General features: G+C 44.6%; 1 protein-coding gene across 1 annotated transcript in view; it reads right to left on the minus strand.

Moving 5' to 3' along the window:
• Window positions 1-12,372: 12,372 nt before the first annotated feature.
• Window positions 12,373-26,304, minus strand: part of ptk7 (protein tyrosine kinase 7 (inactive)) — a 153,453-nt gene continuing 139,521 nt past the window's right edge. The window contains exons 18-20 of the mRNA XM_033020727.1: window positions 22,683-22,834; window positions 20,498-20,676; window positions 12,373-13,598 (exon numbers count right to left, since the gene is read on the minus strand). Of these exons, the coding sequence (XP_032876618.1) occupies window positions 13,438-13,598; window positions 20,498-20,676; window positions 22,683-22,834 (492 nt within the window). The 3' untranslated portion in view covers window positions 12,373-13,437. The remainder of the gene's footprint in view (window positions 13,599-20,497; window positions 20,677-22,682; window positions 22,835-26,304) is intronic.

The raw sequence follows: 26,304 nt of genomic DNA on the forward strand, positions 1-26,304 counted from the left end.
CTTCAGCAACATGGTTTTGTTGATTTATTGTAAAACAATGCACTGACACCATAAAAGATTAGGAGAAAGCTGCAGAAGGCACAAGTCTGGAAGTTGGGTGTGTCACAGGTCATCTCGGGGGAGCGATTGGAACTGGTCTTTCCACAAGAATTCGGGCTCTTCCTTTATGTGATTGTTGGCATCACGTGGAAGCAGATGGAGGCTGCTATCACTGCCTGTAATGAGCAAGAAGACAAGAAGGACTGAGTGAGTGAGTGAGTGAAGTGGCTGTGACCATGGACACAGTGACTGCTGGAGCTCACCTCGAGGAACTGTCCTCAGCTGACCAGGATGTAGATCCTCTCGGTTGGTCTCCACTCCGCACTCATCCTTGATTGCCAATGTCTCTCTCTGTCTTTCTCTCTCTGCTTTGCCGGACTCTTTCCTCTGCTGTAAACGATCGTTTCATCTTCGCATCCTTTATGATGTTGCCGCATTCCTCTTCCCCTTCCTCTGCTCACCTGATCTTCATCCCATTCTGCCGCTACTTGTTTGGCCTTACTCTTACTTCGCTTATCCCGGCCCCTCCCATTTTCCCGTCTCAATCTCTGTTCATCTCCACATCCCCTGTCTGTGTCTTCCCATCCTCTCTTCCAATCATCTTCAAATCCCCTTTCTCTATCAATCTTCTCTTCTCCCCGTCTGTCCCCTCTTCCTCTATGTCTTCTCCAATCTTCTTTTTCTCTACCTCTGCCAGTTTCTTCTTTCCTTCTCTCTCTCTGTTCTCCATCTTTTCTTTCTGTCCATTTTGTATTCCGCTCTGAATCTCTGGCCATTTTCTCCTGCTTTCTGTCTTCCCCTCGCCACCATGACTTCCTCTCTCTTTCTTTTGCCATTTTCTCTTCCTTCTTATTTGCTTCTCCATTTCTGGTCTGTCTTTCCATCTCTCGTGTCATCTTCCTTTCTTCTCTCTCTGTATGTCTTTTCCCCATCTTCCTCTCCCTCTGGTAATCTCGCCCTCCTTCCTCTTTTTGTGATTTCTGTGCCCATAATGACCTTCGCTCTCTCTCTTTACTTCTCTCCATTTTTTCTTCTCTCTTCCTTTCCCATTTCAGCTGGTCTTTTGAATTCCACTCTCGCTTCCTCTCATCTCTTCTCTCCTTGTCTCTGCTCATTTTGCCAGCCTCCCTGTCTCGCCCTCTGTCTTCCCATGCTGCCTTCCTGCCCTTCTCTTCCCTTTCTCCCTCCCTGTGTATCTTTATCTGTCTCACTCCTGAAATGTAGGAATACTCTCTCCCCTTCTCCCCACGCATCTCTCTACCCATCTGGCCTTTCACTGAGAGACCGTCACCAGCTTCTCCCCGTCTCCTGCCTGCCTTGCATTCCTCCCTTTGTTCATCTGTCTGCTCCCTTTTTAATTCTTGTTGAAAACCCTTCAGTGAAAGATTTTTGGAAGTCGTTGCTGGTCCCAGCAGCCACCGTGTACAGCAGCCAATGCCTCAGCAAATGTGTCAGTGACATCATCGGCAAAGAGATTGTGAGAAATGTGAATGTCACCCAGGCCAGGGCAGCATTGGTCGCACCCTGAGATGCACTCGAGCCCAAGGAAGAAAACTGAAACACCCTCACCACCCACCCACAGGGAGTGCTTCCTGCGCTGGTGTTGGACTTGCCTCAACTACTTCTTATGGCAGCTTGCCAGGGGAATGTTAGCTCAGCATGTACCCAAGCCCAAGTAGAATTTTGTACGTTCCAATAATATTACTTCTAAACTCCACAATGCATATTGACCTAATATGTTTAATCTGTCCACATATGACAAACTCTCCATACTAAGAATCCACCTGTCTTACCTGTAGAAGTGGGTGCAATTACAATGTTCAAAAGACATCTGGGCAGGTTCATGGACAGGAAAGATTTTGAGGGTTTTGGGCCACATACAAATACACGGGACTAGCTCTGGAAGCCAGCTTAGTTGCATGGACGGGTTAGACTGAAGGGCTTGTATCCATACTGTGTGACTCTGACTGTGTGATACCTCTCCCTCCCCCTCCGCACTCGGGGCCCCACCTATATAGAAACATAGAAACATAGAAATTAGGTGCAGGAGTAGGCCATTCGGCCCTTCGAGCCTGCACCGCCATTCAATATGATCATGGCTGATCATCCAACTCAGTATCCCGTACCTGCCTTCTCTCCATACCCTCTGATCCCCTTAGCCACAAGGGCCACATCTAACTCCCTCTTAAATATAGCCAATGAACTGGCCTCGACTACCCTCTGTGGCAGGGAGTTCCAGAGATTCACCACTCTCTGTGTGAAAAAAGTTCTTCTCATCTCGGTTTTAAAGGATTTCCCCCTTATCCTTAAGCTGTGACCCCTTGTCCTGGACTTCCCCATCATCGGGAGCAATCTTCCTGCATCTAGCCTGTCCAACCCCTTAAGAATTTTGTAAGTTTCTATAAGATCCCCTCTCAATCTCCTAAATTCTAGAGAGTATAAACCAAGTCTATCCAGTCTTTCTTCATAAGACAGTCCTGACATCCCAGGAATCAGTCTGGTGAACCTTCTCTGCACTCCCTCTATGGCAATAATGTCCTTCCTCAGATTTGGAGACCAAAACTGTACGCAATACTCCAGGTGTGGTCTCACCAAGACCCTGTACAACTGCAGTAGAACCTCCCTGCTCCTATACTCAAATCCTTTTGCTATGAAAGCTAACATACCATTCGCTTTCTTCACTGCCTGCTGCACCTGCATGCCCACTTTCAATGACTGGTGTACCATGACACCCAGGTCTCGCTGCATCTCCCCTTTTCCTAGTCGGCCACCATTTAGATAATAGTCTGCTTTCCCGTTTTTGCCACCAAAATGGATAACCTCACATTTATCCACATTATACTGCATCTGCCAAACATTTGCCCACTCACCCAGCCTATCCAAGTCACCTTGCAGTCTCCTAGCATCCTCCTCACAGCTAACACTGCCCCCCAGCTTAGTGTCATCCGCAAACTTGGAGATATTGCCTTCAATTCCCTCATCCAGATCATTAATATATATTGTAAATAGCTGGGGTCCCAGCACTGAGCCTTGCGGTACCCCACTAGTCACTGCCCGCCATTGTGAAAAGGACCCGTTTACTCCTACTCTTTGCTTCCTGTTTGCCAGCCAGTTCTCTATCCACATCAATACTGAACCCCCAATGCCGTGTGCTTTAAGTTTGTAAATGGGGTGTATATGGGAGAGTTGCCTCGCCTCTCCGGAGTGACACTAACAACCTCTGCCGGTTGAATGTGAAGGTTATTGTCAGAATACAGGCAAGCGACTCTGCACATAAAAAGATGAAAAGAGATGGGGCAGGGGGGAGAGGACAGGTGGTAGCAATGATGTGAAGCTGATCTTGCTCCTGCAGCTGTCCGAGAGTTTTGGAGATGTGGAACAACAAATGGCCCGACGTGACAGTGAGTCACCAGCTTGCAGCAGGTGGGGAAACATCCTCACACACTCCTTGCATGGAGCAGCAGGGCCATATATTCCACACACCCCTCCCTCACACAGGCATGTGAGGGTGGCACAGATGCAAGTTGAGAGGTTCCTTTTAAACAGTAAATCAGTGTAATATTCCTTCTGCCAATGGGAATGCCCCGTCTCCAAACTGAAATTCTCTATAAATGCTCCAAACTGGAATCAGACAGCAACATGTTCGGTAGCAGCTGAAATTAGATCAACATTTTTAATGTGTACAAATCATTAGAAATATATCAAGAGATGCTGAGCAATTTGGATCTGTGTTCCTTGGAGTTTAGAAGAACGAAGGGTCACCTTATTTCAATCTCTTACCTTGCCGGAGATGCAGTTGTTTTCCAGATCGTATCTCCGGTCGCTCTGTGGCCCAACATGGAGCTGGAGGCTTTGCTCGGGACTGACTGAGCCCCACTGCAGGGCCTTGGACTTATCATTGGAGTCGATTCCTTGTCTGGGATTGACGTTCCAATTACGTCCTTACGGATTTCACCATCGAGGAGCTCGCAGTCTCGGGTAGAGACTGATGTCGGGAAGCTTCAAACGACGCAGAAGGTTTCAACCAGCCCTGATCCGGGGTCAGATCGCCCGGCGCAGGGGAGCTGAGATTGCCCCCCGATGCTTGATCGCCCCAATACGGAGGGCCCGACAGCCGGTTACAGGAGCCAAGATCCAGAACAAGGGCTCACAGTTTAAGGATAAGGGGGAAGTCTTTTAGGACCGAGATGAGAAAAACATTTTTCACACAGAGAGTGGTGAATCTCTGGAATTCTCTGCCACAGAAGGTAGTTGAGGCCAGTTCATTGGCTATATTTAAGAGGGAGTTAGATGTGGCCCTTGTGGCTAAAGGGATCAGGTGGCATGGAGAGAAGGCAGGTACAGGATACTGAGTTGGATGATCAGCCATGATCATATTGAATGGCGGTGCAGGCTCGAAGTTTCTAAGTTTCCATGTTTCTAAGATCGTCCCGTCAACGGAAGGCTCAGAGAACAAAGAAGGGAAGAGATTAAACTTTTTTCGCCTTCCATCACAGTGAGGAATGTGGAGGAGTCACTGTGGTGGATCTTTATCTTAAAATGTATTTTGTGTGTCTTGTTGCTTTTTATTGGTATGACTGTATGGCAAATCAAATTCCTCGTATGTTGCAAAACATACTTGGCTAATAAAGTATGATTATAATTAAGACCCTTCTCTGGAGTGTTTTATCAGTCCCCTATACATTCACGACTATGTAATTAAATTAAGCTCTTATATATGTTTGCAGATGACATAATGGTGGTGGGCCAGATCATGAACAATGATTAGATGTAGTACAGGCAAGAGATACTGAAATTAGTGACATGGTCTCAGGGACTAAAACCTCTCCCTCAATGTCAGCAAGATGAAGGAGCTAGTTATTGACTTCAGGAGTACAGGAAGAAATTCCTACCCATTTGTGAAGCTTGCAGTTTCTTCAGAACCAGCTTGCTTTACTGTGCTCGCAGGTGTGGGCGGTCCTGGTGAACTCAAACCTTTTTCTTGAAGAAAATGCATCACACTTGCCCGATAACAACTGGACTGTTTGTACTGGGTAGCTGGGAATTTGAATCAATCAGCTGAATAAATTGGAATTACCTTCATGGCACAGAGCGTTTGGAGCAAATTGGCAATTTTCATAAACTCTCACAGAAACAGAATTGCAGAAAAATTCCACTAGTTAGGGAGCTGTGAAGCAAACAGTCACGATTTGGGAACTAAATAGCACACCAAAGTTTTTTGTTCTTTTCCAGATGAGCGTCGCAAGAGAAAAAGATTGAAGCACTGGAATTATCTTGGGAAACAGGAAGGATCATAGTTAGTTGGGCTCTCTTGCAATAGAGAGAAAAACATGCTGAGACGAGTTTTGAGTTTTCAAAGCAGTGGTTTAGAGTTTAGAGAGATAGAGCGTGGAAACAGATCCTTCAGCCCAATAAGTCCACGCTGACCATGGATCGCCCGTTCACATTAGTTCTATATTGTCCCACTCTTTCATCCACACTAGGGGCTATTAAATTACAAACCTGTGCTCTTTCGGAGGAAATTGGAACATCCGCAGGAAATCCACAGAGAGAAGGTGCAAACTTCACACTGACAGCACCAGAGGTCAGGATCGAACCAGGGTCTCTGGTGCAGTGCTACAGCAGCTCTACCTGGGTTGGTGTGAAATACGTGTCCTCACTGTTAGAGCCACGTATGTGGCTGTGAAGCCAGGTTCATTGCCTTGATCGAGCTGAAGAATGCAAGTTGATGTGGAGACAATGCTGGGCGTACACCGTCCACACAAACACAGATCCTCCACAAACACCTCCAGGCAAGACCAACTCTAGTACCAAATGGAAGCATCAGCACTGTGCAGACAGTGCATGGGTCATGATAGGGGCCTGCTCCTGAGAACCGTTCACAACACCAATTGTTCATCAATTGGAAATAAACAGAAAATGGATGGAACACGAGCATACAAGGGGAGAGTGGGTACGAGGAGAAGGAGTGGGAGCGGGGAGAGGGAGTGAGGAGATGGAGTGGTCATGGGGAGAGAAGGGATGGACGTGGGGAACGAGTATGGTGAGGAGGCCAGTGCAAGGAGGGTGCGGTGGGAGAGAAGGTGCATGGAAATGCCGTGTTCCCAACCTGGCAGAAGCTGTCTGCAGTCCTGTAGCAGCCGGCAAATCCACCCCGCAGTCTCTTCAACATGCATTCGAGTGAACGGGCTGTCCACAAGTCGGATGTTCATAACCCAAGGAGGACTCTGTTTGAATCTTTTCTATTTGCACAGATAATTGGCAGCTTTGAACGTGGCTGTCGCTGGGAAGGTCCATGGGTTCTTATCACTGCTCTTAGTTTCCTGTTGATTTCTGTCCTTAACTTGAGAACTGTTGAGTAGATTTGGTGTGAGTGCAGGTGCCAAAGGTTGTTTTTGGCACATTGGACTTCAGTCAAGGAATTGAGTATAGAAATTGGAACATTGTTACAGTTGTCCACTTGGGGCAGTTTGTTCATGTTTGGCCACCCTGCCATAGGAAAGATGACATTAAACTGGACAGAGTGCACAGATGATTTATAAGGATATTGCCAGAACTTGAGGGCCTGAGCTATAGGGAGAGGTTGGGTAGGTTAAGACTTTATTCCTTGGAGGGAATGTTGAGGGAATGATCTTATATGTGGACATTATAGAGCTATACAAAAATGAGAGGAATAGAAAGGGTAAATGCAGTCTTTTACCCAGGGTAGGCAAATCAAGAACTTGAGGGTTTAAGGCGAGCGAGAACAATTTCGTAGGTACTTGAGGGGCAACCTTTTCACTCAGAGGGTGGTAGGTATATGGAACGATCTGCCAGAGAAAGTGGTTCCACCAGATACAATAACGCCGAAGCCATTTTGACAGGTACATGGATGGGAAAGGTTTAGAGGGATATGGGCTTAACATGGGCAAATGAGACTAGCTTAGGGGGGCATTTTAGTCGGCATGGACAAGTTGGGCCAAAGGGCCTGTTTCCGTGCTGCGATTCTAATCAAGACATTAAGCACAAGAGTCATAGGTAACTGCAAATACTGGAATTTTGAAGCAACATAAAATACCGGAGGAACTCAGTGGAATACGCGATGCTGTTAAAGGATAGAAAGGTCAGTCAGTGTGGGAATGGGAATTAAAATGGTTAGGCAACAGAAGCTCCAACAGATTTGGCAGCTAGAGCGCAAGCTTTCAGGTCGCTTGCCTACGCTTAATCTTGATGATGTAAAGGAGGCCACATCGGGAGCACCAAACGCAGGGAGGTGCATCTGAACCTGTCTCACCTGGAATGGTTGCTGAGGATGGAAGTGAGAGGGGAGGTGCAGGGACAGGCATTACATCTCCTGCGGTGTCAGAAAAACTGCCTCGAAAAGGTGGGAAGGGTTGAGCAAACCAAGAAGTTGTGGAGGGAGTAGTCTGTACTGAAAGCGGAAGGGGCAGGAAGTTGTGACAGATGGTGGAATCCCATTGAACGTGGCAAAAGTATCACAGAATAAGTTGTTGGATGCGGAGGCTGGTGGGGGTGACTGGAAAGGACCAGGGGAACTCTATCCTTGTTCCGTTTAGGGGTGGGGGGGAAGTGGAATTGAGAGTAGAACTGCAGGGTACAGAAGTACTGTTGAGGAATCCAAACTTCACTCTACCTCTTGCAAGGACACCACTATCAATTTCATTATCTCCACCGCAGCTGCCGTTGTTGATGGATCCTCCACCCGAAACATCACCCGTCAAATCCCTCCACAGATGTTGCCTAATCTGACGAGTCCTCCAGAACTTTGTTGCCTTGTGTACAGGAATTGGGGTTGTACAAGATGTTGTGGAGTTATCTGTACTGTTATGTTCACCTGGCTCTGAAAAGATGCCATCAAGATGGAAAAGGTGCAAAATAAATTCCAGATTGTTACCAGGACTGGAAAGTTTGAGTTATAAGAAGGTGCGGAATAGGACGAGATATTTTCCCTGGAGCACAAGAGTGCTCACAGTAGTGATAGAGTTGCTGCCTCAGGGCCAGAGACCCAGATTCAACCCTGACTACGGGTTCTGTCTGTAAGGAGCTTGTTCTTTCTCCCTGTGGCCGTGTGGGTTTTCTCCGGGTGCTCTGGTTTCTTCTCACACTCCAAAGACGTACAGGTTTGTAGGTTAATTGGTTTCGGTAAAAAAATTGTAAATTGTCCCCAGAGTGGGTAGGATTTTGCTACGGGATGATCGCAGGTTGGCGCAGACTCGTTGGGCTGAAGGGCCTGTTTCCGCGCTGTATCTCTAAAGTAAAAATACTAAAGTAAACGGTGCCCTTAGAGGTATACAAAATCATGAGAAACACAGATTGGATAAATGATCACATTCTTCATCCCAGGGTAGAGCAGTTCAGAAGTAGAGGGCATTGGTTTAAAGTGAGAGGGGAAAGATTTCATGAGGATCGATATCCTCACACAGAAGGTGGTGCATACGTCAAATGAGCAGGCAGTGGAAGCTGTAGCGGTGGGCATAATAATGGAGTTTGAAAGATACATGGAGACGAAAGCTTTCTAGGGATACAGGCCAATGGAATTAGCCTGGTTATACAACATGGTTGGCACTGACAAGTTAGGCCGATGGGCCCATTTCCTTGCTGTACAACTATGTCTCCAAGATGGACACATAAAGCCAATGTCTCAAGTTTGATTACTCAAGATAGATTGGGAAAGTAGGTTATGACAATAGTTAAACCAATTGTTCAATTCTCAATGTATCTTTCTTTGAAACAAAAGCTTTGGGGAGAATGCAATCCACTCACAGATAACTGCTATGAGATTAAATAGGTTTAAACTATTGCCCACAATAGCAGATTTAAGCACTGGGAGAGTTTTAGGAAACGGCAACGGATGAACCAAAAATTGATAATGTAGGAGTAGGTGTTTAGAAACACCTTGGATCTTCTGCAAGAGGTGGCTGCAGAGATTGTGGATGCATTAATACCAATTGTCCAAAACGTTTGAGATTCCGGAACTACCAGAGCAGATTAGAAGCTATAATTGCTGGAATCCATCATTAACAATGTGACTAACCACTTAGAAAATCATATTTGATGAGGCAGTTAGCATGGTTTCAACAAGAGCAAATAGTGTTTGACAAATCCAAGTTTGAGAATGTAAATAGCAGGATGGGGGGAGGGGGGAACCCAAGGATGTACTATATTTTAAGTTCTAAAATGCTTTTGGTATTGCACGGCATGTTGTTTAGTTTAGTTTAGAGAAACACCACCGAAAAAGGCCCTTCGGCCCACCGAATCCGCACCGACCAACGATCCCCGCACACTAACACTATCCTACACATACAAGGGACAATTTACATTTATACCGAGCCAATTAACCTACAAACCTGTACGTCTTTGGAGTATGGGAGGAAACCGAAGATCTTGGAGAAAGCCCACATAGGTCATGGGGAGAACGTACAAACTCCGTACAGACAAGCACTTGTAGTTTGGATCAGATGTGATTATGCGATGTAAGGCAGCAGCTCTACCGCAATGCCACCGTGCCACCCTGTTGTTACAACAAATAAGACTCAGGAATAGAATAAGGAAAGAGAAAAGTATGAATAAATGGGATATTTAAAGTAAACAAACTATTATCAGTACTTGATACCACCTTCTGCAATAAGATCTCAGCCATTCACAATTTGTAATAATGACTTGGGTGCAATAGGTGTGCTAATGATATAACGGTTGGTCAGAAAATGAACTGCGGAGGGACAAAGATGGGTTATGTGCCTGGGCATGAAAGTGGTAGACGGAGAAATGGGAAAGCTGTACAGTTAGTTCCTTAGGAAAAAATAACAAAAACACACTTTTTAAATAGTAACGACAAACATTGGTATGCGTTGGCCCAGGAGGTAAACTTGCAGGAGGCAATTTGTTCTGTTGGCCTCAGTGCACCTTGTCAGTAGACAAATAGGCTATGAGTGTATAGGGCCTTGGAGGGATCTTGTTTGGAATTCTGATTAGACATTGAGTTATACTGCCCTTGACTCATTGAGAATATGATTCTGCGATATTAACAAAGAAACCGATGAGGCATTTTCTAGAAATTAGCAGGTCCAGAATGAGGGGGGGGGGGGGGGAGATAGTCTCAGAACAAGAGGTTAGCCACTGAAGACAGATGGGGAGAACTTTGTGTCAATGTAGCAACTGCAATCCTGAGGTAGAGAATTGTTAACACTTGCATCATGTGTGAACAGCTGAAGCAGCAGGTCACAAGCAAACCCATGATGGATTAGATCAGTGCTGCATTCTGTTACAGGCAATGTGAATGGTGGTACATTAAAAGAAGAGACCAGGAATAGAGGGGCATTTCCACCAAGAACATCATTATTTTGTAAGCTTTATTAAGGCAGGTTCAGATTAGTTTAGAAAGGCAAGGTTATGCTGGCCCATTGCAATCTCTGCTCAGGAATGTCAAGAAGTCAGTCTGAAGAAGGGTCTTGGACCAAAACGTCACCCATTCCTTCTCTCCAGAGATGCTGCCTGTCCCGCTGAGTTACTCCAGAATTTTATGTCTACCTTCGATTTAAACCAGCATCTGCAATTCTTTCCTACACATATGAATGTCAAGAACCTGGTGAAAGTGAAGGAGACTTACTGTAAGGGCTTAGAAACATAGAAAATAGGTGCAGGAGGAGGCCATTAGGCCCTTCGAGCCAGCACCGCCATTCATTGTGATCATGGCTGATCATCCCCTATCAATAACCCGTGCCTGCCTTCTCCCCATATCCCCTGACTCCACTAGCCCCTAGAGCTCTATCTAACTCTCTCTTAAATCCATCCAGTATAGAAAAGTTTAGTGGAGAACCTGGAACAGCTGCGTTTCTTTCCGAGAGTACAGACAGTTAGAAACGAGCAGAAAAGTTAAGGTAAATTTTAAATCATGAAGTATTGGGATGGAGTTACCAAAGAGATAGTTATTGACAGCCAGAGGCCACGTGTACAAGGCAATGAGAGTTGAGAGTCAAAGGCTCCCCACATATTGGTAAATTCAGACTGGTTCAACCGTAATTTTTCACAGTGAAGTTGGATTAATAGTTATATTAATGATTTGGATGAGGGGATTGAAGGCTTTGTGGCTAAATTTGCAGATGATACGAAAATTGGTGGAGGGGCAGGTAGTGTAAAGAAAGCAGGGACTCTGCAGGTCAGGATTGAGAGAGTGGGCAGAGAAGTAGCAGATGGAATATTGTGTAGCAAAGTGTGGTCATGCATTTTGGTAGTGGGAATAAAGGCATAGACTATTTTCTCAATGGGGAGATAATCCAGAAATCGAAGGTGCAAAGGAACTTGGGAGCACTGGTGCAGGATTCCCAAAAAGTTGATTAGCAACTCGAATTGGTAGTAAGGAAGGCAAATTCAATACTAGCATTTATTTCAAGAAGGCTAGAATACAAAAACAGGGGTGTAATGCTGTGGCTCTATCAGGCGCTGGTCAGGTGCTGGCTCTGGAGAGGATCCAGAGGAGGTTTACAACAATGATCCCAGTAATGAGTGGGTTAACATATGATGAGCGTTTGACGGCACTGGGCCTGTACTCACTGGAGTTTAGAAGGATAAGGGCGGACCTCATTGAAACTTACCGAATAGTGAAAGGCTTGGATAGAGCGGATGTGGAGAGGATGTTTCCACTGATGATGTGTTCAGGAGCATCTATCGATGTATTTGTATCAACCACTAATGGGAGAGTCTAGGATTAGAGGTCATAGCCTCAGAATTAAAGGACGTTCCTTTAGGAAGGAGATGAGGAGAAATTTATTTAGTCAGAGGGTGGTGAATCTGTGGAATTCTTTGCCACAGACAGCTGTGGAGGCCGTCAATGGATATTTTTAAGCGAGATAGATTCTTGATTAGTACGGGTGCCAGGGGTTATGGGTAGAAGGCAGGAGAATGGGGTTCGGAGAGAGAGAGATAGATCAGCCAAGATTGAATGGCAGAGCAGATTTGATGGGCCAAATGTCCTAAATCTGCTCCTATCACTTATGACCTTATAGTGTTGTGGGGATAGAACTAGTGGAATAGAGATGGACCAATCCACTGAAAGGCTTCCTTCAGTCAAACATCTCAGAACTATGTCCAGTCACACATGTATCACACACAGGGTCTTGCTCACACCTTCCCCTCACTGTGATGCATACATCGCACACTGTCCCTTGCCATGTTCCTCTTCTCCCAGTGACACATGTATCACACAAGGGGGCAAGGCCTAGTTTTGGTTTCTCTCAGTGACAATTGTTCGACAATCCCTTTCTCATTTCCCTGCTATGTTGCAGAGGCTTCGTTGCAAAGAACAAATGTTAGATATTCTACAGGAGTATTCAGAAGTATAAACAAATACCAAAAATTGTCAACTTTATTGTTTCAGCAGCATTTAAAAATTACGGATATGAAACCAAATGCAAAAGCCAAATATGAGCAAAAAAAGGTTATTCAAGTTTAAAAAATCTATTTCAACCAAGGTTTATCTCTTTACACACTTTAAAAAATGAAAATCTTAATATAAAAAAGGGTTAACGAACTGAAATGTAAAAAATCAGGAACTTGCATTACATAAGTTTTGAACGTTGATAAAAAAATTCCTTCATTGACCAGGCACTTGGTTCAGTATATACTTGCCTATATTTAATGCCAATTCAATACTGGCTTTAGATATAGTGTTCTCGCTTGTAAAGATGTATTTAAAGGTTAACATACATAAAATAAACTTTAAAAAAAGGCAAATAAACTGTACCATGATAGAAAGATGAGATCACTGAGAACCTACTAGAATAAATAGAAAGGTTTCTCCTGCTGTTTCTCCAGCAGCTAACAGCTGACACTTACACAGTTCATGCTCCTCCCTCCTTTTCTCTGAACATGATTAGATTGCCAAGATCCATTGTGCGCGGTTCTTGCATTTTGGAAATAAATAGATTGATTATGTAATTCATTCAGCCCAGTAACTTGCTGGTTATAAGATCAATGATTGTGCTATTTTAACACTTCCCACCTGAGGCAATGGGGTGAATTGATATTTATTGCTGTAATTCAATGCACTTGTAAGTCTGTCTTGTTGCCGGTCTCTGCCTACCAGAGCTTGGCTGCTGGGTTTGGAGGTGGTCATCCCGTATCCAATAGACTAAGATTCTCCATGGCAGGAATGCATGCACAAAGTTAGCAGAGGCCAGAAGAAAACGGCAGTCTGTACGTAGTGTTGAGCTTAAGGCAAAAGGACCCTGGAATTTGAGATGCTCATTTCCTTGTCTTAATTAACAATAATAAAAAAAAAAGAAAAAAACATTACAATAAAATAGCATATACGGCCAACAGACAAGCCCAAAGGGATGCTTGTCCATTCCTCATGAAACACTGTACATGATACACAATTCAGGGAACAGGCAGTGATTCCCCTCACACTTTGCTGTCCGCAGGAATTTCGCCAAGTGTGTTGGCGACCTCGCTGAAGGAGGGGCGGTCCTTAGGGCTGGCTGCCCAGCAGCGCTGCATCAGTTTGTGGAGTTTGGACGGACAACCATCAGGTGCAGGGAGCTTGATTTCACTGTTCTTTACACCTGGAAAACACAGCACAACCTTAGATCATCTCCAAATTACATTTAATCTCATTTTTCTCCCACCCCACCCACCATTTAGTGGAGAGGTACTGGAAAAATGCAAGCCTTCATTTCTATGGACAGTGGCTTAATCTTGCAAGCGGTAAACAGCAAAGATGAAATGTCATTCTAATTTATACAAGAGGAGGTGGAGCAGGGAGATGTCCATGATGATGAATACTAAATAGTCTGTCCCAATTGTGTATTTATTCTTGATTACAGTAGATTTCAACACTTTGTCCTAGACCACCATAGACTTCCCTGAAGCTATGGCCAAGCAAGCACAACACCTCTACCCCCTCAGAAGATTGAGGGTTGGCATGTCTCCAACCACTCATACCAATTTGAACAGATGCACCACAGAAAGTGTCCTATCAGATTGCATCACAGCTTAGTTCCACAACAGCTCTGCCCAAGGCAGCAAAAGAATTGCAGTTGTGGATGTAACCCAATCCATCACAGACCAGCTAAACTCCCCCCCCCCATCGACTCCATATGCATTTCACGCTGCCTCGGTAATGCCACCAACATAATCAGGGACCATGTTCACCCCGGTCATTCCCACTTCTCCCCTCTCTCATTGGGCAGAAGACACAAAAGCTTTAAAGCGCATACAACATAATTCAGGAACAGCTTCTTCCCCAATGTTATCAAAGCACTGAACGGTCCACCCATTAGATAGGCTATAGTTCTGATATCCCGACCTACCTGCAGCTTGCACTTTTTTATTTGCACTCTCTCTGTAACACTATATTCTGCACATTGGTATTTTTCTCTTTACACTACCTGTTGCACTTGTGCATGGCTTGATTGTTCATGTAAAACCATTTTTTTCCATATCGTATCTCCGTCCACATTGCGGCCTAACATCGAGGAGTTGGCAGCCTTTGCTGCAGACTGACTTTGAGAGCTTCGCTGCGGGAGCCTGCGGACTTAAAATCACGGAACCGCGATCCCCGTCGGGGATCGACTTGGGGCTAGAACCACGAGAGCCTGCTGACTTTAACATCGCGGAGCTTGCGGTCCCTGGTTAGAGACCGACTTCGGGAACTCCAAGCCGCGGGAGCTTCAATCGCCCCGACTGCGGATGGCTCGACTGCCCCGACCGCGGGAGAATAAAGAGGAAGAGGATTGGACTTTATTGCCTTCCATCACAGTGAGGAATGTGGGGAATCCGCAGTGGTGGATGTTTATGTTAACTTTTATGTATTTGTGTATCTTGTTGCTTTTTTTTAGTCTGACTGTATGGTAATTCGAATTTCACTGTACCTTCATTGGTACACGTGACAATAAACTGACCTTGAAACCTTGAGTAATTTGACTGGGTAGCACATAAACAAAAAGTTGTTCACTGTGTCTTGATGATAATACATGATAATAATAAACCAAACCCAAATAGTTATCAAATCACTCTGTGTGTTCTTGGAGTAGACCAGTGATATGATGTGTCAACAGCAGCATATACCTAGTAGTTAACTTCCACTTGTTAGTCTGGAAGTCTGACCCCCAGCAACTACTTCTCCCAACAGTCATGGTAAGGATAGCGAGATAACAGCTTCACAAGTGGAGAAAACTTCCCCCACTCATCAATGGGCGGTTCCGAGTGGGGAGGGGTTGCATCTGCTTCAACATGTCACCTTGCTTTGTCCCACTTGGCATATCCTGCTTGTGAGGACAGCCTTGAAACAGTGCGTAGACACCTGCTTGTCAGTGCTGGTATTGGTTTAGCATTGTCATGTGCACTAAGATACAGTGAAAAGATTTGTTTGCATGCTAGCCAGTCAAATCATATCATACCAAGGGATCTCACCGTGGTGCAGCAGTAGAGTTGCATCCATACAGACCCTGTTCGATCCTGACTACAGGTGCTGTCTGTATGGAGTTTGTACATTCTCCCTGTGATCACATGGATTTCCTCTAGGTGATCTGATTTCCTCCTACATTTCAAACACATACAGGTTTGAAGGGTAATTGGTTTCTGTAAAATGTGTCACTAGTGTGTAGGATAGAATTAGTGTACGGGTGATCATTGGTTGGTGCGGAGTCAATGGGCCGAAGAGACTGTTTCCACTGGGTATCTCTATGCTGAAATATGCACAAGTATAGTCAAGCTATATGTACAATTCATAGTGCAAATAAAAAAAATACCCTGGTGCAGAACATAGATTGTAGCGTTATAGAGGAAAGAGTTCAACATACGCAATGAAGTGGGTTGGAAGATCAGGACTACACCCAGGACTATTCGGTCTGATTACAGCGGAGGTGAACCTGTTCCTGAATCTGTTGGTATGTGGGAAGAGTTATTGCCAAACCAAGCTGTAATGCAACCGGGTAGGATGGTTTCTATGGTGCATCTGTACAAATTGGTTGGAGTCCTTCCTCTACTCCGTCTCAACACTGTTTGAGATCTGGCCCACCAAAGTTGTGTCATCTGTAAACTTGTAGGTGGAATTAGAGCAGAATTTGACTACACAGTTGTGAGTGCATTTAGAATATAGTAAACGGATGAAAAAGCCTCCTTGCAGAGCACCGGTGTTGAGAATTATTGTGGAGGATGTTTCGTCACAGTTTAAGAATAAGGAGTAAGCCATTTAGAACGGAGACGAGGAAACACAGAGAGTGGCGAGTCTGTGGAATTCTCTACCTCAGAGGGCGGTGGAGGCAGGTTTTCTGGATGCTTTCAAGAGAGAGCCAGATAGGGCTCTTAAAAATAGCAGTCAGGGGATATGGGGAGAAGGCAGGAATGGGGTACTGATTGGTGATGATCAGCCATGATCACATTGAATGGCGGTGCTGGCTCGAAGGGCCGAATGGCCTACTCCTGCACCTATTGTCTATTGTCACTCAAATTCACTGATTGAGGTTTATGGGTCAGAAAGTGAAGGATCCATGGTGCTGACGCTTACGTCCAGGAGTTTGGGGATACGTTTAGTCAGGATTACGCTGTTGACGGCAAAGATGTAATTAATAAATAGGAGTTTGAAGTAGGTGTCCTTCTTAACCAAATGTTCCAGAGGTGTGTGCACAGCCAGGGAGATTGCATCTGCCATGGAATCGTTGCAATGGTGGGTAAACTTCAGTGGATTCAATTGAAGAGGCTGGAGCTAATGTGCATCATGGCCAGCCTTTCGAAGCATTTAATTCTGGTGGATGTCAATATTCATTAAGACACACAGCCAACTTTCTTTGACACTGGGACAACAGCACCAAAACATGATGATATTTTTCAGTGATGTCAAGTGAGTGATATACTGTGGGTACAGCATGGCAGCTGAATGGTTTTGACATCACACATCCACAGCACCCTCCGCATCTGGCAGTATGGCATTACTGGAGCTCCCCCAGAGGAGTCAGCCAAGCAGACAACAAGCTTGATTATTGACTTTCCCTCAACTAGATGGCTCAGGAGCACGAGATGGCACGTTTGCACATTCATAACTGAGTTAGAATAAAAGCGCAGAGCCCAGTATTCCTGCTATTACTGTTTGACAACTTTGCTTATTTTCAATTACTTAAAAGAAAACCAGGTCAATGTTTGACTTTCAAGCTTCTATAATAAAGTGCCACTATACAGACAATAAGAATAATTGCACATTAAACACTGCTCACTACTGTTTGCACTTTTACCATTCTGAATGCTGTCCCTCCACCTCATTATTCCAGTCACATTGCAAACAAACATGAATGGACGTTAGGAAAATCGGAATTCTGAACGCCATGTTCTAATTGTAAAATGAATGATTATTATAAAATATATAGGCCACTTTAATGGGTGTCCATTTCTAACCAGCTACTCTGCACAGTGCACAAATATATTAAAGAGGAGATCAACTTGGCACCAGAAAAGTCAACACACATGAAGCACTGGTATCGAAGCACAATCTCATTACCAGCATTGTCCAGAACATAGAACAGTACAGCACAGGAACAGGCTCTTCGGCCCTCAATGTCCATGCCGAACATGATGCCAAGTTAAACTAATCTCCTCTGCCTGCACGTGATTTATATCCCTCCATTCCATGTGCCTCTTAAATGGTAGTATTGTATCTGTCCACCACCACCTCTGACGTCGCATTCCTGACACCACCACTGTGTAAAAAAACCTAGCCCCGAACATCTTGGTCTTTGAACCTCTCACCTTAAAGTTATGCCCTGTAGCTTTTGACATTTCCAGCCTGGGAAAAGGGTTTTGACCATCTACCCTATCTGTGCCCCTCATGAATTTATACCATTCTATCAAGCTCCCCTCAATCTCCAGCAGTCCAAAGAAGACAAAGTTTGTCCAGCCTCTCCTTAAAGCTAATACCCTCTCACCCAGGCATCATTTTGGTAAATCCCTTCTGTCCTCCCGAATCTTCTCCAAAACTTCACTACTAGTGATGTAATGCTCCATGACCTGTAGTTCTCTGGCTTGTCTCTATTACACTTTTTAACAAGGAGACAACTTTAAAAAACACACAGTGCTAAAATAACTCATCGGGTCAGGCAACATCTTTCGAGAACTTGGATAGTTGATGTTTCGGATCGGGAATTCACACTGGTTGTCGTGGGGGTCAGAAAGCTGAAAGTGTGGTGGGGGAGGGACAAAGTCTGCCTGGCAAATGACAGGTGGGTACAGGTGAAGAGTTTTGATTGGCAGATGGTTGGACAAAAGCCAGAGATGAAATTACAAAAAAATGTGAGATAAAGATAAAAGTGTGAAATGTGAAGCCAAGGAAAACATTAGCTATCCTCTAGTCTTCTGGTATCACATATGTGATGCAAACATTTCCATCAGAGCCTCAGCAATTTCCTCCATTGCTTCCCTTTGCATCCTAGGATAGACTGTGTCAGGCCCACCTGGATATAGACACCCTCCGACATTGTGAGCATTTCCTCATTCCTGATACAGGTATAGTCCTGAATATCTTGCCTACAAATCTTTCAATAACTTAAAAGAAAACCAGGTCAATGTCTGACGTTCAAGCTTTTATAATAAAGTGCCACTATACAGACAATAAGAATAATTGCACATTAAACACCGCCCACTACTGTTTGCACTTTCACCATTCTGAATGCTGTCCCTCCACCTCATTATTCCAGTCACATTGCAAACAAACATGAATGCACGTGAAGAAAATCAGAATTCTGAATGCCATGTTCTAATTGTAAAATGAATGATTATTATAAAATATATAAACCTTCTCATTCACACCCTGATCCTCTCTCTCGTTCATGTCTCCATCCTCAGGTTCACCACCTCTTCCTTAGCTTGTTTCCCCCCACAACTCCTTTCCTCTTGATTCCCTCCACTCTCCTCTCAATCAAGCCTTCCTCAACTCTTCAGCTGCTGTCCACAAAAATTCTGCCGCTCGTTTCAAATGGCTGTGGCACAGCCCCTAACTCCAGGACTCTTCTTGGGAAAGGCTTTGTGGGTGGATGTGCTGCCCTGTGCTGTGTCTAGGTGCTATGAAGTTGTGTTGATGGGTTCCAATGCACAAGTCCCAGGCAGATGGAGGTGGATTCATTTTTCATCATCATTCAGCCCCTACGATGAACCTCAGCTTACCTCATGAGGCCAGTGTTTCCTGGGCTCTTGTTCACCATTTAACAACAGGGAGATTCCAAAACTTGGTAAGATTAACAACAACAACAACAAAAAATTTACCACTGGTAAAATTAGCTGTGGTGACGAAACAGTTTATTGTTTAAAAAAACTCTTGATCACCAATGCAATAGTCACAGCAGTGAAATGCAAGTGTACGGAGAACAAAAATGACCAGATTGCACCCGGGACACTGAACAGTTCCGGTAATGAACACTGAAGGGTAAGTAAATAAGAGTGCGAAGGATCAGTGATTCCAAAGTCATAGCAACCTGGCATTAGCAGGCACGGAAAACAGATGCAAGGTAGTTTCAGGAACAATCTCGGAAAATTAGACTGAAATAACATGTGGAATAATCTTCCATTCAGAGATAAACCCTAAGAAATGCCAAGGAAACCTACCAAAGTGACAGAAAGAGGAACAGAGGCACCCATATCTGCATCTGCAAGCTTCACACGAGTTCAGCAAGGAATGAACGACACATTTTCCCCCCTCTAAGCACTCACCTTCAACCAGTTTTTCTCCATGCTCCCCTGCTTATCTTTCCTCATGAGAATCGGCCAGTTCAGGTTAAGTCCTGATACTATCTGCTCCTGCAGAAGAACTATCAGCTCCTCTGGATAACAACCTTACTATCCTCCTGATGTTCTGACCAATGTTTAACTTTTTAGCATCATCAGATATAAAATCAACCAGATCATTCCCTTTTTTTGGGGATCCTCACTGCTTGAACAACAATGTAATTCTGCATCATTGGCAGTAATTGAAAAGCAAGTTGTCAGTTCTTCACTGCAGAGTGTGCCACAAATTTGTCAGGGTGCCACATCAATGCAAGTTAATTCTTGCCATCGGTTAAAATTTTACACTGGAACAGAATTTGTGGACTTCCCCAGCTCTCTGAGTCTTGCTGGTATTTATGGCTTACTGCCAAATACAAGTTTAATCAGATGTTATTTATGGTTTAAATCCAAGTTTCTCATTAATCTGCATTCACATCAAGTTACTTGGCGTTTCTGGTTTTATTTAAGATTTATTCAGGATTAACCCAATACTAGTAAATCTTTGCAAAAATATATAGGTCCGTGAAATGTAAGCTAGAGAAACAGAAGAACACAAGCCCAAAGAAAACAGATTTAAGGATCACATTTGCACAGCTCCTGGGAGCTGAAAACACTAGATAGCTGTATCACACTACACTTCTGCCTCAACTCTCCTTAGGAAATGGCCCTGAGTAGTTGTGCAAGCTGAGACCAAAGAAAAAACTAACTGCAATACCTGTTAATACTTCATCATCACTGCGATTAGAAAAAGGCAACTCTCCCTGTGAGAAGACTTCCCACATCAGGACGCCATAGGACCATACGTCCGATTTTGTGGAGAAGTCATCTTCAAATATGGCTTCAGATGGCATCCAGCGCAGTGGAATCCATGCTTGGCGGAAGTGGTAGTATTCACTGGTGGACAAAAGCAGAAATAATTTTGAAGTGCCTAAACAGCATATGTTGGCACACACAGATTTATGACGTGGTGGTTACATAAACATGCAAGCTTGAGATAAATCACATTTAATGGCTTTGTGGTAATGTTAATTGAGGGAATAATCCAAAAGCCAAGCAATACAGAATGCTGGAAATACTTAGCATTGCAGGAAGGTTCTATGGAGAGAAACTGTTAATGCTACAGGTCAATGACTGTTTATCAAAACGGCATTCCTGGAAGACAAGTGCTAGTGAACTAAACAATCTAAAATAAAAACAGAAAATTCTGGAAATACTCAGTCATCAGGTAGCATCTGTGGAGAGAAAAACAGAGTTAACGTTTCAGGTCATGATAGATCTTCAACCTCAGGCCTTTGCTCCGTTTCTCTCCAGGGACCCTGTCTGACCTGCTGAATTTCCAGCACACCCCATTTTATTTTAGTAACATTGGCCAGGGTGAACTTAGTTTAGTTTAGTTTATTCTTCCACCGTTCCACTAACTATTCCGCTGCTCTGAAATGTAGCATGGAACCTTCTGCAGCTCACGACTGGTATTTAAGAAGTCTGCAGATTTTGTTGAGATTTTCTATGAAGTAAGCTTTCTCTCAAAAGGGATACAAGATGAGCTGCAAACCTGTTGCAGCAAATGTTCCCTTCATATTCAGTCGTCAGTTCACCCATTGGTGCCCTCTGGTGGAAGTCAGGGATCATACACACAGATTTAACACTGCACAATCAACCTCTCCATGGGTAACAAAGTTATCAGTACAACGTCAGCAAAATGAAATCATGACTGCTCCCAGGACTAGGTTATACAAGTAATTTAATGTCACAGGAACATGTGCAGGTATAAAGAAGTTAGCTACCAGTGCAATTTCATTATCAACAAGATGAAAAACGTGACAAGGCTCGCGCACCTGAAGGTGCAACAGCAGATATCGATAGATAAGCATATCTGCTTGGCTTGGTGGCCATGCTCTTGCTTATGGGAGGGTTAGTTCAAATCCCATTCCAGGAGCAGCACCCAACCCAGATTGTACATGACAGTGAAACTTATATTTTACTGGAGCTGTGAGTAAACAGGGGGATTTATCCCTCTTTAGAGAAAGGAAATAATCTACCACAAAACTTGGAAAAACAAAAGGTTTTCTTCAAATAATAATATACAAAAAAAACACTTTTGAATGATCACTCTGCACCCTAGTTGGGTCAAAGCCTACAAACATTCTCCAGCTCTTGAGAGAAATTGTTTCCATCAGGAAGCCCTTTGAATCCTGAACAACTGATGAGAGAAGACAAAAACAATTCTCATGGTGTGTAGACATCAGCTCATCTATTACCCAGGGGCTAAATACATTAATGCGGTAAGAGTCATCCCTTGCAGTTGCTTACCATGATGATTTGGACACACATACTTTGTTGTTCTTGCACATAGCTTGAATTGCAAATTCTCAAAAGCAAAAGAGAATTGAAAATGCCCTCGGGTAAACCAGGGATGGCCAATAGATGCCAGTCTTGTCCACTTTCCTCCGGAACAATTCAAACCCACAGATTTGGGACAATAACCTTTCATATATATGACTAAAAACATGTGATCAGATTTGGGAACGACAGAGATCAGCTCCAGTTTCTGCAATTGGCCAGTCTAATTTGCCTTGGTTTAGCTGTTTTTTTGGTGATCAAAGAAGATTATGGAGCCTTTACAACTTCCAACATTAATGTCTGTTCCAGAGGATTTTTGTCCTACAAGGGGCTAATTCTAAAGTTATGTTTTAACCTCGTCTAATAAGTTATATGTTGGAAGGTACTGCAGATGCTGGTTTACACCGAAGATAGACACAAAATTCTGGAGTAACTCAGCTGGACAGACAGCATCTCTGGATAGAATAATGGGTGACGTTCGGGTCGAGACCCTTCTTCAGACTAAGAATAAGTTATATATTTGTCTGAACCCCATCACTTGCAAGAGTCATATCACCTACCTGTTGTATACATCTTTACTCAGGCCAAGTGCTGCTACTTTAACCTGTCTCTGGGCACTGATCAGGCAGTTTCGGGCAGCCAAGTCTTTGTGCACAAAACGATGGTTTGACAGATATTCCATTCCCTGTGCCACCTGCGTGCAAATGTCCACCTGGAAAAGAAAAGTACCTAAATGAGAAGATATGGTGTGCACATGGATCATGTACAGTGGGAGATGGATGGGGTGGGAGATTTCAACTTTCACCTGGTCCACCCTGTTTCAACGAATGCAATCAACTTGGCGTGCACAATCAAATAGAACAAGTTGTCTTACAACTTTAGGCTTTGCACGCCATACGCAGGAAGAAGAAAGGCTGGATCTCTGGCAATGCAGATCCACTTGATTCTAGTTGGTCTCTGTACTCCTGGTGGTGAATCTGTGGAATTCATTGCCACAGGCGGCTGTGGAGGCCAGACATTGGGTATTTCTAAAGCAGAGATTGATGGTTCTTAATTAGGAAAGATGTCAAAGGTTGTGGTGAGAAGGCAGGGGAATGCAGTTAAGGTGAAAAATAGATTATCCATGATTGAAAGGCGTAGATGACTCAATGGGTTGAATGGCCTAATTCTTTTCCTATGTCTTATGGTCCATGGGTAAAAAGGGTTACCAAGATTCCATATTACTTGGGACCAAATGGAATGAATGTTAAGGTGAACATTTGTAAAAATGGTCCAATGGTACAATTTTACATTTTTAACATGAAAAGCATTCATGCCAATAGTGGATACTGTGCACAAGAGTAAGATGCTTGGAAAAGTGACTAAAGGCTTGATCCAGGAGTCATAAATTAAGGAGAACACAAGAACTTAACCAAAGCAAGATGAGGCCAGTCAGCTGCTTCGTCATTCAGTCAGATCACAGCTTTCCACAGTCTCGCCAAAAATATATACCCCTTTTAGTTTCAACTGGACCAAGTGTAGACCCGTTGGGCCCGCTACCCCAACGCAAGATTCCACCACACACCCGTTCCCCCAACGTAAACCGCTCCTCCTCTTCACCCTCCCTCTTCAATCTCTAGAGAGGGAGGGGGTAGAGAGGGAGGGGAGGTATAGAGGGAGGGGGTAGAGAGGGAGGGGGTTGAGAGGGAGGGGGTTGAGAGGGAGAGGGGGTAGAGGGAGAGGGAGGGGGTAGAGTGGGTGTGAGGGAAGGTAGAGGGCGAGGGAGGTGGGTGGAGAGGGACGGGGATAGAGTGGGCTGGAGAGGGTGGGAGTGAGGGTAGATAGGGAGGGGGCATCTCCCTCCTCCACCCCCCCCCCCCCCACATCTCCCTCTATCACCCCACTCCCCACCCCATCTCCCTCCTCCTCATTTCCCTCATCCTCCTCCCCTCACTCCCATTCCCTGCTCCAGGACCTACCCAGGTCATGGAGCATCTCCAGGGCCTGGAACTCGGCCTGGTTCTCATACTTGGCCCGGCCCTGGCTGTAGACTCCAGCCGTCAGCTCGGCCGCCGCCTGGGCTGCAGTCCAGGCACCGACTTAATCTCCAGGCTCGTCCCGGCCCCCCCCCCCCCCCCGACCTAGGCTCGTCCTTGGTTTCAGCGGCGGCTTCTTTCTCGGCCCCGGTCACGGCCCCATGCAAGTCCCGGGCTCGGCTCTCACTCCAGCACCACCCTCCCCGTCGGGTGTCGGGTGTTGCTGCCACTCCTCATTCACCGGGAGCACTGGAGTGCCCCTCCCTCCCAGAGTGTCCTGTCCTGCCTTGCGAGTGCATTGTGACATCACTGGGGGTTTTTTTCCTGAAATGGGTGAGTTTTTGGGCTGTTTTTAAAACTTTAAACGACTATGAAATTCAGAAATATAGGTAGTAATGCGACGGGAAGATGTTTATCGCCTCGACAGGAAAAATATGAGTAGGATTTGTGACAATGGGTGGGCTGCGGCCTAATGTTTGGAAGATGATAGGAAAAGTAGATTGACACATCGTTGGCACAAACACAAACAATAGGAAGAGTTTTAGTATTAGAGAGATGCCTGTTAATTTCCACCTTGAATATGTTCACCAATATCGCCTCTACAGCTTTCCGAAGTAGAACATTCCAAAGATTCACAACCCTCAGAACATAAATTCCTCCTCACCTGTATCTTCATCTAGAAGACTAAAAAAGTTATCTTCCAAAAAAATAGAAGATTCCAAAGGAAGCTCAATAAGGTGGATGGTAGAAGATGCTTTCCAAGGGGCAGAAGGGTCATCTAAATAGAGGGCACAATTTCAGAATCAGGAGTTTAAGGCCAAGATGTAAAGGAACTTCTTTCACTGGATCACGAATCTTTGGAACCCTCTATCCCAGAGAATTACCAAAACTGAATATATTTAAAGCTATATTTGCACTATAGAGCAAGTTGAAGGTGATGGGGGAGTAGCAGCAGAGTGAAGCTGAGGACAAAATCAGAGGCCATGTTTGCAGGGCCATGTGAACTATTCCTGATCCTGTTCATTAAGAACAGAGCAGATCTTATTTAGCAAAGTGCACAGAAACGTATTTCATAATTATTTTATCACAGCAGGCTCAATTAGCAGGGATAAAGTATATTCCTAATCTGCACTGAAGAGACTATGTTTGTATAAAAAGCATCTCTGGAGGGAACACTGTCATTTTATGACGATCTTCACTGCCTATGATATCTATTTTAGTGTCTTCGAACAAAAAAGTATAGCACAGGAGCAACCCAAACGGCCCACAATGCCGAACACGAAGTCAAGATAAAATAATCCAATTTGCCAGCACATGATCCATACCCCTCCATTCCCTGCCTATCGAAGTCAATTTATTCGTCACAAACACCCGAAGGTGCAGTGAAATGAATTTGCCAGCAGTGATACAATTAAAAATAACCCACAATATACAATAAGATTTAACACAAACATCCACCACAGCATTCTTCACTGTCGTGGAAGGCACAAAGTTCAGTCAGGCCTCCTCCTTGTTCACCCGTGGTCGGGGTCATAAACCCTCCGTATTCGCCGCTACGGAGAGCCCGATGTATAGACCCACTTGTCGGGATGATTGAAACTCCGACGTAGGGACGGTCAAACACACTCCGCGGCTTGGAGGTCCCGAATCGGCGCTTTCTTATGCATGTGCCTATCAAAAAGCCTGTTAAATGTCACCATCATATCTGCCTCCACCGTCCCCCCTGGCAACGCAATCCAGGCACCCACCACCCACTGTATAAAAAAAACTTGCCCTGCACTTCTCCTTTAAACTTTGCTCCTCTAACCTCAAAGCTATGCCCTCTTGTCTTTGACATTTCCCTCTGTGGAAAAAAGGTACTGACAGTCAGTCCCCCGTCTATGCCTCTTATAATTTTATGCACTTCCATCAGGTCTCCTCTCAAGCTATGACATTCCAGAGAAAACAATCCAAGTTTGTCCAACCTTGTATCCTTGTAGTTAATACCTCCTAATCCAGGCAACATTCTTGAAAACCTCATCTGCACCCTCTTCAAAGCCTCCACATCCTTCTTGTAAAGGGGTGACCTGAACTGCACGCACTACTCCAAATGCAGCTTAACCAAAGACTTAGAGCTGCATCATTCCTGACATTGGGACGGCAGATGGCACAATGGGCTAAGTGTTCG

This window comes from Amblyraja radiata, chromosome 5, assembly GCF_010909765.2.
Source record: "Amblyraja radiata isolate CabotCenter1 chromosome 5, sAmbRad1.1.pri, whole genome shotgun sequence".
Lineage (NCBI taxonomy): Eukaryota > Metazoa > Chordata > Chondrichthyes > Rajiformes > Rajidae > Amblyraja > Amblyraja radiata.